We start from the raw sequence: 14184 nt of genomic DNA on the forward strand, positions 1-14184 counted from the left end.
TGGTAATGTATTAGAATCAAGTATAAAAATACTTTAAAATGTATTATTACAAAGTCCATCTATTCTTCCCACACCCGGGATATTGAGGAAAACAAACCAGGTTTGAATCCAGCCCAGGTGTTTAATGACTAAAAGGAGTTACCATTTCTTTGATAACTAGTTGTATATTCCATGAATTGATGGTCCCCATCCAATCTCCATAGACACAAACATTACCATGACAATTTAGCATTAATTGGCTGTCTAGTTAGTAGTCTTTACAGACTGCCCAAAGGCTGAATGGGCCATGGGGACTAGGCCATGGAGAAATTACTCCAGACAGGATTGAGACATATTTACATGGTGGGGTATATGCCCCCACTCACTACACTCACTCATTCCACACGCGACTCTTGCCCGCAGACACTGCCCCCACCAGCTCCCATTGGCTGGGAACTGGCCAATGGGAGTACAGAGCTGGTGCTCGGGGCAGGGACAGCGCGTGGAGCCCCATGGCCTCCCCCCGCGCCTAGGAGCCAGACCTGCTAGCTGCTTCCGGGGCACAGCTCGGTGTCAGCCAGGACAGGTAGGGACTAGCCTGCCTTAGTGCCGCAGCACCGCCGACTGGACTTTTAACAGTCCATTCAGCGGTGCTGACTGGAGCCACCAGGGTCCCTTTTTGACTGGGTATTCCGGTCGAAAACCAGACACCTGGTCACCCTACCCATGATATACCACATTCTCCCCAAATCCTGAGCCACCAAAGTCTGTACCAGGTTTACAATGGTGCCAGTGGCGCCAGGCCCACACTTTGAAGGGGCCCATTATAGACCTATCTAATCCATCCATACATCTGAATCTGGCACCTCACTCAGGGCAGTCCAGCACCCAGGCCTGGCTGTGTGAGTAACTCCCAGCCAGCAAGTCCTGCTTGCCTGTAGGGGGCTCGCCACCCAGCTGCTGGGCTCCGCTATGCAGGATGGGCAGGACTCCTGGCCGTGGGGCCGGTGGGTGTGGCCGTGCCTGGCAGGCTCTTGGGGGTTGCATCCAGGGCTGGGGTCTGCTCCACTCCCCAGTGCAGCTCTGGCTCTGACTGGTCTCTGCTGTCCACCAGCTGTCGGACCCTCTGCGCCTCCCCGGGGCTGAGATGCCTGGGACTGGTGCAGAGACTGGGCAAGTCTCAGCCAATGGCAGGGGGAGCAGCACAGGAGTGAGGGGGCATGGCTGGGCTCTACCAGGCAAGTGGGTCCGGAGAGAGCCTGGCCTGGGCAGGCTCTGCTCCCGCTCCAGCCTGGCTGACCACGTTGCTCCCAAGGGGCTGGACCGACCCGAGCCATGCTGCTGGCTCAGCACAGCAGATATGGTCACCTCCCAGTGGGGCTGGTGAGTGCATCGGGGGGGGGAGGGAGAGATGTGTGTTTTGGGGCCCTGGGCAGTGGGGGCGATTGTGTGGGAGTGCTGGTCATAGAGGGGTGGGGGAAGTCTGGGTGTATTGGGGCAATGGGCAGTGGGGGTTTGTGTGGGATGCTGTGCAGTTGTGATTGTGGGGCTGTGGGGAGATCACTGGGCAGTGGGGCATCGGGGGGACTCTGGGCAAAGGGACGTGTATGCGTTGGAGGGTGCTGGGCAGTGAGGGGTTTGTGTGGGACGCTATGCATTTGCGGTGAGGAGTGTGTTTGTAGGGTCTCTGGGCGGGGGGGCACTTGGCATAGCAGCTCTGGGCGGCACTGGGCATATGGGTCTGTAGGGGATTTCAGCTGGGGAACACAGGGCATAGGAGTCTGTGGGGTGGGTGTCTCTCGGTTGAGGGGTGCTGGGTAGGGAGGTGGTGTGGTGTACGGCGTGGGCTCACCCCAAGGGGACAGGGCAGGCCAGTGTGCACCTGGCAGCTGCTGCTGGTTGTAAACAGTGCCCATGCACTGGGATGGATGGAGCGGGGCCATCCCCACCACACTGTGCCCCATTACCACTGGCCAGCTCCTCGCTCCAGGAACACCACCCCGCCCCCCAGCACCATGCCCCAAGGGGGCCCACAAATATGTTTGTCACCAAGCCCACAAAAAATTAACCCGACCCTGACCACAGTACTTTATGGGAGCCCCTGGAATCTCAGCTGACAGCAGTAATGACTGTTTGAGGTAAAGGAGCAGTTCCCTTAGCTTGGAGCCAGTAGCAGACTCTATATGTGGTTTAGCCACTAGAGGGAACAAAGACACACCCTATTTGCATGGATTAAACAAGATATCTGCTTCTGTGGTCAGTAAAAATAGGTTTCACTATTTCACTGTGAACAAATGTGCATATATATACACATACTTAGGCCTGGTCCATGCTAGGCAGTTAGGTTGGTTTAACTACATTGCTCAGGGGTATGAAAAGTCCACATCCCTGAGCAACACAGTTAAACTAACCCCCAGAATCAACAACCCCCAGAATTCTCCCATCGACCTAACTACCACCTCTCATAGAGTGGAGTACTTACGTTGACAGGAGAAGACCACCTGTCGGTGTAGCTAATGTCTCCACTGAAGCACTAAGGTAGTGTAGCTATGCTGCTGCAGCGTTTTAAGTATAGACAAGCCCTAACGTTTTGACTACACTGTATTTTAAGGGTAAAATTAACCCACAATAGTAGAAGGTTCCAAAACAGTGGTTCCATAAACAGAAGGAAGGTGGCTGTGGAGCAGGGGCACAGGGATATGATACATCTCCTGCACCTTAGTAAGAGGCCAATGAATCTAAAACAACATACACCAAGTGGCCAGAATATCCCACATTCAGCATGTACAGGGATAGAAGCCACAGCTCCAGTCTAAGGGGTGGAGTAGGGTGCTTTATATCCTCCCTGCAGGTTGGGTTGGCTTCTGGTCCATTTACTTAGATTTCACATTCAGAAGGGAGAGAATTTCACCCTATGCAAGGTAACTCTTCATTCGTCTTTGAGGGAGTGTTACATTCATTCTGGGTTAATGTTTGGACCTCATTAGCTGGGACAAAGAGGAGAGGTTTGATTTAAAAAGGCCTGAAACCTAAGAGGTCCCTTTGTTTTAAGTTCAAACCAAACAAGGAAGTCTACAATGCTGTGGTGTAATGTGAGGTCTCCATTAAACATTTCAGGCTGTGTTGTGAGGGTAAGCACTGAAGAGATTTGAGATTGACATTTAGGAGAGAAATCTGTCACAGGTTTCAGAATAATGCAAAAGATTTCTTTTGATATGGTTTGAGGAAGGCAATGTATGGTAAATCAGTCCTTTTCACCTAGGAACTTGATCATCAAAGCCCACTCCTTCTTGTAACAAAAGAAGAATATGAGTTTTTGAAGGGTGCAAGCCTTGTTCATATTTCATTGTTTCAGTGCAATGCTTCCACTGCTCATCAGTCCCAGGTTTACTCTTCCATCTTAGTTATTTATAACAATTCTTCTGCCTTCTTGACTTTATTAAAAAATAAAACCATGAGGAAGTGTCTTCTCCTCACATTGATATTCAAAGGTTACCTGCTTAAAAACAAAACAAAAAATCCCAACATCCTTATTATGTAAGGCTTCTTTAATGTTTCATAGGGCATACATTGTGCAAGAAGACATAACAGAATATTTACCACAAAGCCCTGCAGGATAGATAAACACTGACCTTCTGAGACACTGTTCTGTAAGATGCTGTAGTTTGCTGAGAATCCCTCTTTTGCTATCGCACTGTCGGTATAAAAAACCATTGAAAGGATTCCAGTTGAAGAGCGCACTCGGCCTGGTGTGTTCTGTCCACAATAACGCCCTATGTGGGGGCCAACTGAAAAGAAACAAAGCATAACAGTTCACTACCTTTCTCCTACAACAATAAGGGTCAATACAATAGCCCACCGAAGAGATCCCTCAGCAGGAAATAGGGAGTCCCTGCAACAGTTTAAAATTACTGTCTCTTCAATAGCTTAGTAATGAACAGTAAATTGCTCATCCTGCCATAATAATCTCACTGGTACAATGTTCCAGATAACAGATAAAGCTAAATATAGGGCTAGATTTTTCAAAAGGTACAGTTTTTAAAGTGGTCCGTCATGGGCAATGATGTACAAAATTACATGCACAAAGAAGCAGAAATATTGACATGCGATTAAAGCACCTATTGATAATAAGGGGCTCTGAGTGGCCTAGTCTGCAAACCCAGCCTACAAGGTGCTGAACAATGTGAATTTTTCCTAAAGTAAAGGGCACTGAGTCCACTCACCACCTTGCAGAATCACGCACTTACTGCCCAAGGTTTGCAGGCAACCTGTCATTAGTTTTTCAGCAAATTTAGAAAAATGTTTTTTCTCTTGCCATTACATAGTGATCAATGAGTCTCTTCCTATTTAAGCTTTTAACAGATTCTAGCAGCGATTTTCTTCCCTTCACTCAGACACTGGCAACGAAAAAAAAAATGAAGTATGAACATTTCCCCCACCTGAATTCCTTAGAGATATTCATTACAGTTTGAAAGTTAAAAAACAAATCCTGATATTTTCCTGCTTGGCTTGTGCAAGTGTGACGATTTCCCCCCTTGACTAATCTGGCTACCGCACAGCCAATATATAAGGCCTTCCTGTACTTGTGCATCCCTCTTGGATAGAGCCATAAACTGCTGAATAGTGACCAATCTCTGCTAGCAAACATTGAATAGAGTACTAGATACTCTGCAAAAACTTACCTATAATACTGGCAGGCCACAAAACCCACACCTTCAGCCTTCCAGAACTAAATTAACACACTGCCTAGCATCATCATTGTTGGAAGTCTGGTTAGTTTTCAGTTTAAAACTTAAAACGTTTACGAAGCTTAATTATTAAATATGCGAGGAAAAGCATCAGCTAACATAATTTCTCTAGAAACTTACTGGGCTTTGCCAGCAAATAAAACAGTTTCCACTTGGAATAACCTTCACTGCCAGCCACGCTTCTCTACTAGGCCATTGCTGCCAGAAGGAAGCAGCTTAGATGATGTAGCCCCTTCTGCCAATGTAGGGTTTTATTTTTTCTCTATCTTCTGGCCACAGTCTCTTATAGAATCAGCTTCCAGTTGCCTTGGCAATGCCATCACATTTAAAATAATAGTCACCAGCCAACTCAGACCCTTTTTTCACCATGGCTGCTCTGGATGTATGGATGTAATGGAACATGCTGCAGAGGACATAAATTGAATTCTTTCCTGCCCTGGAAACCATGAAACCACTTCTGATCTTATTATTTGAAATGAGAAAGCTGTTCTTCTAGAGCACTAGCTGTACTACTCTTTAAAAAACAAAATCTCTTCAGTCTGAATACAGCTTGACCCTTTGTTGTCTTTTTTTTCTCGGATGGGCAAACAGCTGTGACCCTGCTCCTTCCCACTATGGCCTTTGATCACTGTAGCCACTGACTTTGCTGAAGACTACAAGAGAACAGGAGAGATGTGGCCTCCATGTTATGGCACTCAGAGGTCCCCTCCCCCGTTTCCTGCAGGGAAGGACCCTTTGAAATGGCAAACAGAAGAGAACTTTGTTTAAAGTAGACTCATACTTTAAGATTCACCGTGACTCACTGGCTTATAATTTTTAAAACATACTTGTTAATTCTGCATTTCATTCTTCTGAATATTGCCTCTAGATATCACAGTGCTATTCTCTTTGCTAGCTCTGTAGATTCAGGAGCCAAAAGCATTGCAAAACGTGATACAAAGAGGTACTGAATTTTCTTACACAACATGTAAGCCTTAACACACTGAACTAATGCAATATTGATCCTAGCAGAACTAGATTAAATAGAGGTTCTTATTCTTCCTATATAAATACCTACCATACTTTGAGGGCTTTTTTTCCCATTTAAGTCTTGCAGACTTCAGAATGAGAATAAATTACTTAATAATGTATAAAGAGTCACCACAACAAATAATGTACTGTGGAGAAAACAGCTTGAACAATAATCCAAAGAGACAATATCATTGCTTATTTAGATGGAATGTGTCTCTATTTCTTGTCGCGTCCTACTAATCCTTCCCATTCAGGAGAGAGCAGGCAAATTCTCACTTATGATGTATGTGGCAAAGGAATACATACATTTCAACACAGAGGATGCTCTCCCAAAATCCAGACAGAAGAATGCATCTGAATTCTGGACTGCTGATGCTAGAACGATAGCCTGCTGGAGATTAGGCCTAGAAATCTGTTTGTAGCCTCCAGCAATAAAGATTCATGTAATTTTGTTAGCACCCCACATGAGGATCTAGTCCAAATGTGTGTCACTTGGGGTATGTCTACACTCTGAGCTGGTGGCGTTATTCCCAGCTCAAAGACACATACTCTGATCAAGATAGGGCGCTAAAAATAGAGTAAGCTGTGCCAGCATGAGCATTGGAAAGGGCTAGCTGCACCATTTGAGACCAGAGGCATGTACGCAGGGTGGCTAGCCCCTCCTGTCACTCACACTGCCATAGCTACAATCTAACTTTTAGAGCCGTAGCTCAACCACAGCTGGTGTGAATACGTCTTCTCAAACTGGGAATCACATCCCCAGTTTGAAGTGTAGATACACCCTTGGAATTGAACTAAACTGAACAGAGGCCAGTTTTGACATTGCCAACAGAGCAGAGGCATCCGTGCAAGCCCTCCCTGGATTTACCACTTGGTTGCCAGTGCTCTATCTGTCCTTGAGACTCCTGCCTCCTTTCTCAGCTAGTCTGCATGGGACTGGTGTGATCATAGTGGAAAGGAATTCATTACATTTAGGCTAAAGGGTTGGAGGGGCAGCAAAACATTATTTTGCAGAACCATCCTAAAATGCAGACACTGGTTCTGCCCAGTCCAATTTAAAGCTAGATGTTCTGAGTATGTACATGTCCGGGGTTCAGCATTCACAGTGCATGCCTAGTGGTTTAACACACTCACTAGAATGTCTATTCCTAGTTTCAGAGTAACAGCCGTGTTAGTCTGTATTCGCAAAAAGAAAAGGAGTACTTGTGGCACCTTAGAGACTAACCAGTTTATTTGAGAATGAGCTTTCGTGAGCTACAGCTCACTTCATCCTTGTTCCCTCTGTACAGATGAAGCCACAGAAGAGATGTTGAGCTGAACTATTTTCCCCTGAGGCCATCAGGCTCATCTCAATGTTGCATACTTTATGGTTGCCTTTCACATTGGCCCAAGAGGCCAAATTCATATCTTGCCTAAATCCACTGGAAAAATGTGTCAGTGATAGCCATCTTAAAATACTATTTTAAAGTGTAAATTAATTAGCCACCTTAAAGAACATTAAAATCTGTTTTTTAAAGTATACTGTATGGCATATAAAGTAGGGCTGTCAATTAATCGCAGTTAATTCATGTGATTAACTCAAAAAATTAATCGTGATTAAAAAAAATTAATTGCAGTTAATGGCAGTTTTAATCGCAGTTAAACAATAAAATACCAATTGAAATTTATTACATATTTTTGGATGTTTTTCTACATTTTCAAATATATTGATTTTAATTACAACACAGAATACAAAGTATACAGTGCTCACTTTATATTTATTTTTTATTACAAATATTTGCACTGTAAAAATGATAAAAGTAGTATTTTTAAATTCTCCTTATACAAGTATTGTAGTGCAATCTCTTTATTATGAAAGTGCAGCTTACAAATACAGATTTTTTTTTGTTATATAACTGCACTCAAAAACAAAACAATGGAAAACTTTAACACCTACAAGTCAGCTCAGTTCTACTTCTTGTTCAGCTGTTCGCTAGGACGAACAAGTTTGTTTACATTTACAGGAGATAATGCTGACCACGTCTTATTTACAATGTCACCTGAAAGTGAGAACAGGCATTCCCATAGCACTTTTATAGCCAACATTGCAAGGTATTTACATGCCAGATATGCTAAACATTCATATGCCCCTTCATGCTTTGGCCACCATTCCAGAGGACATACTTCTATGTTGAGTACGCTTGGTAGAAAAATGTGTTAATTAAATTTGTGACTGAACTCCATGGGGGTGAATTGTATGACTCCTGCTCTGTTTTAACTGCATTCTGCCATATATTTCATGTTATAGCAGCCTCGGATGATGACCCAGCACATGCTGTTTGTTTTAAGAAGGTACAAATGTGAGATTTCTAAAGATAGCTACAGCACTCAACCCAAGGTTTAAGAATGTGAAGTGCCTTCCAAAATCTGAGCAGGAGGAGGTGTGGAGCATGCTTTCAGATATCTTAAAATAGCAACACTCTGATGCGGATACTACAGAACCTGAACCACCAAAACAGAAAATCAACTTTCTGCTGGTGGCATCTGACTCAGATGATGAAAATGCACATGGAACAGTCTGCACTGCTTTGGGTTGTTATTGAGCAGAATCTGTCATCAGCATGGACGCATGTCCTCTGGAATGGTGGTTAAAGCATGAAGAGACATATGAATCTTTAGCACATCTGGCACATAAATATCTTGCAACACTGGCTACAACAGTACCAAGTGAATGTCTGTTGTTACTTTCAGGTGACATTGTAAACAAGAAGCGGGCAGCATTATCTTCTGCAGATGTAAACAAACTTATTTGTGTGAGCGATTGGCTGAACAAGAAGTAGGACTGAGTGCACTTGTAGGCTCTAAAGTTTTATATTGTTTTATTTTTGAATGAAGTTATTTTTATACATAATTCTACAACTGTCATGATAGAGATTGCACTACAGTACTTGTATGAGGTGAATTGAAAAATACTATTTCTTTTATTTTTTACAGTGCAAATATTTGTAATAAAAATAAATACAAAGTGAGCACTGTACACTTTGTATTCTGTGTTGTAATTGAAATAAATATATTTGAAAATGTAGAAAACATCCAAAAATATTTAAATAAATGGTATTCTATTATTGTTTAACAGCATGATTAATCGCACAATTAATCATAATTAATTTTTTTAAATCACTTGACAGCCTAATATAAAGTATTTCACAGGATAGTCGGGTTTTTTATTGTCTAAACATTTACATATAATTTAGTGTTTAGGGTGCTTAATAGTATTTGAAAAAGGAACACCTGTCCTAGCACATGCAATAGTCAAATATAAGTTGTTACATACTATTCCTTAAAAGGTTATCACCAATATAGAGAGTAACCACAATAACAACAACAAAAAGGCAGCTAGATTAATGGCATCCTTCATTTGCACTGATGTGAATGATAGCAAAGTGTTTTTAGTTCTATAATTTAGGGCACACATGTGTGGTATTGACCAGAGCTGTAATGCTTAGCCTGTGGTTCTCGAAACATACGCAAACTTCTTTAAATTGCTTTTGAGCTTCTAGAAGACAATCCATAAAGCTTCAAAAAAAATGTGCATGATGAATATGTGCAGTTCATGCCCTCAGCTCTTCATGGTGTTGAGGGAACTGTTTTTGTTAGAAGTCATCAATTGATTGCTCTTAGCCAGGGTTTGGCTTAGGTACATTTGTGCCCTAGGCAAAGACACCAACACAAAATCACATACTGACTCACTGCTCTTTAGCTCCCCTGCTCACACTAACCCACTCAGTGCCCTGGGTCACTTCCTCCTTCAAAAAGATGGCCCTGAGTCTGCTCAGTCATTTGCAGGGGTTGACTTTAGTTTCCAGATATTCTCCAGAATAGTTTGCACCCACTGCTGCTGTGTTAAAGAGAGGAGCACCTGAGACCAAAAGATGCCCACCAGACACAGTTCTGCAGAAACAGTGCTATCCTGCAGGGTGCTGAGCATTCTGGCCTTGTTCCCAGCAAGGCACTTACAACTCATGCTTAAATGTAAACACATAAGCTTCCCCAGTGAAATCCCTTTGAAGTCAGTGAAGTCACTCCCATGCTTAAAGATAAGCACATGCTTAATTGCTTTGCAGGATTGAGGTGAGATCAGCACCTGCAGAATGCTCATCATCTGCCAGGATCAAGCTGCTGGAGGGGTATAGAAGTGCAGCTGGTCTGAAACTCCACTTTGAGACTAGCTTGTTTAAGAGTGAGCATTAAAGCTGGTCAGAAATTTTCCAACAGAAGGTTGTTCCACTGGAAAATACCAATTCATCAAAAGTGAAATGTTTCACAGGCATCTCAATTTTGATGACACTTTATTTTGAAAAAAAAATCGGAATAGAGCATTCTGATATGGTCAAAATGTTCTGTTTGATCTTTTTAGAATAGATCATTTCAATTTTCTATTTTGAAACAATTTTTCATTTCAATTCTTTATGATGGCATACTTTTTTATACTATACTGTACTACACTGATATTATAGTGAAGCACTGGGATTTTATCCAAATGTTTTGATTGACCCAAAACAAATTTTCTTTTGAAATTTTATTTGATGGGAAATTTCAAATTGTTCCCTTTCAAAGTGGGGGGAAAAATATAATCCCGGAATATCCTGCAAAATGGAAAATCCAGTTCCCACCCGGCTCTAGTGCCATAAACTGTCCCAGTTCTAGTCTGATGTCCTCTTATGCATCATGTCCTAGGCAGCTGCCTACTTAAACCTGTAACTATGGCTGCAGCTACACATATTTCCCATAATATTTCCCACAAAACTGCCCCATGAATTTCCATTAAAAATGTATCTTAACCCACTTTAAAACCTTTGCTATCATATGCAAAACAAACCATACATATGTTGCTGAAGGGCTTGGGTTAGGTGCATACAACTGTAATTACTGTGTTTTCCCAAACACCTTTTTCAGATAATACCTATGTTAAAATACCACATAAATCGACTCTTGTGCGTTTGTTCTCATCTGTCTGCAGAGTCTTGTCATTTACCTAGACATTTGGAGGCAGAGATTGCTTTGTTACCACACAATTGTACACAGCCTGGAACAATGGGATCTTACCAGGGTTTCTAAAATGTACTGCAGTACAAATAAATCATAAATAATAATTTTAATAGCAAAAATAGCTTCAGCCTTTATACATATTTTGTGAAAGAAAGGAGGATAAACTCTGCTGGCTGAAGAATCATCCGTCTATGAATGATGTTTCAAATAAGTTCCTAAAACTATCACAGCCCTCAACCGAATGTATGTGAGGAGACATTTTGAACCATGGGTAAACTGGAAGGCTGATAACACTTGTTGTTAATTGTTCTTCAATTTGGCTCAATCATTTTCTTCAACCAGAAAATTATCACTTTGAAAACCCCTTGACACTAATAATAATGTGTTTCTTTCTGAAAATATTCCATATAAGTTGGTTGATTGGATCTTCTTTTTGCATGTCAGTTTAAATTAAAATTCTACAGGAATTTAGACTGGAAAGATTTGGGCTATATGCAAATAAGCCTATTATTAACAGTTCCAGACATTGTTATAATATTGTTACAATTCTGTTTTCCCAACTAAGGAATTAAATATTGAATAGTCTGTCAGCTACTCTTTTGACTCTTCCCTTGATATTTACTGGAAAGTGTTTAAGAGAACTGTGATAAACCTATTACACCCAAAACCAAGAGGAAATATACAAACACACATTAAAAAACAGATACATTTGCTGTAGCGGGAACAAAAGCTTTTATGAAAATAGCACTGTTTCCCAAATGTGTAAACCCAGTTGTGGTGAAAAATAGATCTGTCTGGAGAACCACACATCCTTAAACTTGTTACTAAAGTGGGTTTCAAATGTGAATGTTTCCATTAACACAAAATGTTATTACTGTACAGTATTAATGGTTTGTCAAACACCTACTTGCTACTGTTCATAAACTCAGAGAAAACATCCTTCAAAGCAGGGTATCACACCAATAGAAAATTTTTGGGCAATAGCTCTTGTTACTGCATTATACAGTGAGTCAAGTTCCATGCTGGTGTATTTGGCTTTAAGTTAGAAAATACAGAGGCAAAAGGACAACTGAAAAATGCTTCTCTTTAGATGCTTATGGCACACACAAAAAAGCTTGTAAAAGGCATCAAGAACAGTTGGTTGCACATTACTGCTTGTATGATTCCTAAGGACTGTCAAGTTCTGATGTGTGCACCCTAAGGGGAAGTACTCAATCTCAGGGAAACTTGATGTTAAACTCCAGTAAACTCAAGGCAACAGCAGCAGCAAACTGCAGGGTATCATCATATAATACTCATGTACCCTCTGAATTAGTGCTCAAAGTTTGGGTGCACAATAAGTGTCTAAATTATTTTAGCATAGAAGGCCCAGTTCTGCCTTTGGTGAAATTAATGGGAGTTGCATAGAATCATAGAATATCAGGGTTGGAAGGGACCTCAGGAGGTCATCTAGTCCAACCCCCTGCTCAAAGCAGGACCAATCCCCAACTAAATCATCCCAGCCAGGGTTTTGTCAAGCCTGACCTTAAAAACTTCTCAGGAAGGAGATTCCACCACCTCCCTAGGTAACGCCTTCCAGTGCTTCACCACCCTCCTTCATGAAAAAGTTTTTCCTAATATCCAACCTAAACCTCCCCCACTGCAACTTGAGACCATTATTCCTCATGTTGTATTTGAGGGCAGAATATGACCCTAAACCAATTATTTGACATTAAGGACAGTTTGTAAAACACCATGCACACGGTATTGTGCTAGTTATGTGCTGTATTGTGTGCAATTAAAGTGTATTTTCCCACCCCTTAAATTCAACTCATTTTGTTTAACTCAAATGAAGACCCTCTGTAATACAATATTTGAAAATATGACAATGCGCCTTCTGGAGCTCACTGTGGAGTAATGATTCCATATACTGCAGCTCATTTTTCTCTTACCCTCGGGGAATCCATCCCAGATTTCCAATCGGTCATACCGACAGAACACTCCGCCAGGAGGATTTGAATCAGGTTCCAGTTCGAAGCTTTCAAATTCTAGTATAATCTCTGACATCTTTGGTGCAAAGACAATGTATGTGCATTCAAGGCTATTGGGATATTTTTCAGGGAATCCTGGAGATTTTATCACTCCACTTGGTGAAGTAAAGTTTCTGGAACATTCAGGTCCTGTGTGACGAAGAAAAATACTTAACTTAGCACTATCTTACAAAGCAAGCTGGTTAACTAGAAAACAAATTAGGTCATTTTGTCTTTCTAACAGCAAAGTGGCTTTTCAATGAAACACCTCATTTTAATCACTGTATTAATCATCCAGCCAGCTTGTTCCTATTATTGATAGTCAGGTATTAAAATGTAATTCACATTTATTGTGTGATCTCCAATTTTCAATCTGTGCAGAGCAATATGAAAACTTGTGCCAGCTCTAGAAAAAAAAATTATGACAAATACGAAGTCATGTGGGAACAATGAAAGAGTAAGCTGCAGAAATCTCAACAGAGCCCCAGAGAAATAATTATAGCCCCTTCAAGCTTAAATCTTTAAATCTTAAGGTTGACAGCCTTTTATTGGTGAAATAGAATGTTTTACAAAAGCGAGTGAGTAAATTCAGTAGAGGGAGTAGTGGTTTCAGATTCCTAGAGCAGTGACTCAGTAACTCTGCCAGATGTGACCTATGCCTCTTTGACAAACTAAATGTGAAAGGTAATTCGTACATGTACCAAGGGTGAGTGACTCATTCTGAGTGGTGTTGACACAGGTGCACCAGTAAAGTGTTGCTGTTAGTGAAGGCATGATAAACTGTGTGATTACGGGCTGTGTTGCTAGAAGTCACCTAATATCAATGTTGACACATTAACCTTCCCCAAAGTACCAGTCTTGGCTTAATTTGGTGTTCCAAAAACTGTTGTTGGTTGAGCAAAGCATGACAATGGGTTGAATATAAAAGGCCAGATCACCGCATCTGCCTTCATAAATGTAGGGGACAAAATCCTTATCTGGTCTCTTGCTGGCAGGCCATATTTCTCCATTCCTCATATCCCATAGAAACCCTTCCACAGGATTCCAGCTCCGCAGGTGTGTTGAGAGTGGGATTCAGGCACTGCCTACACAACTTTCTCACCATATTAATGTACTGCTGGTACCCCTGGATGAGTTGTGGGCAATCGAGACCAAACATGAGACATCTGGATCTTAGTGCATGAGCCTCAACTGTTGGTATTAAAACAGCCAGTTCTCTTTTAGGCTTATCAATCTCTAAGTGGCCTAGCCATCACTAGAGGGGGACAGAGCACAACATTGAGTGAGCATGGTTTACACGAACATAGCAGCTTCCCTGCCCCCGCATTTAATGGAGATTGGGATAGGGGAAGGTGGGGACAGCGGCTTTCTCGGGAGTCTGGTAGCAGAAGCCAGATGGAGCTGTTTTG

General features: G+C 41.9%; 1 protein-coding gene across 5 annotated transcripts in view; it reads right to left on the minus strand.

Annotated features, from left to right (window-relative positions):
• The window catches only part of NRP1 (neuropilin 1), a 133383-nt gene that overhangs the window by 60009 nt on the left and 59190 nt on the right, over positions 1-14184 (minus strand). For all 5 annotated transcript variants that reach the window (XM_077808291.1, XM_077808289.1, XM_077808292.1 and 2 more), the window contains exons 5-6: positions 12698-12925; positions 3612-3767 (exon numbers count right to left, since the gene is read on the minus strand). In XM_077808291.1, coding sequence (XP_077664417.1) covers positions 3612-3767; positions 12698-12925 — 384 coding nt within the window. The remainder of the gene's footprint in view (positions 1-3611; positions 3768-12697; positions 12926-14184) is intronic.

This window comes from Eretmochelys imbricata, chromosome 2, assembly GCF_965152235.1.
Source record: "Eretmochelys imbricata isolate rEreImb1 chromosome 2, rEreImb1.hap1, whole genome shotgun sequence".
Classification (NCBI taxonomy): domain Eukaryota; kingdom Metazoa; phylum Chordata; order Testudines; family Cheloniidae; genus Eretmochelys; species Eretmochelys imbricata.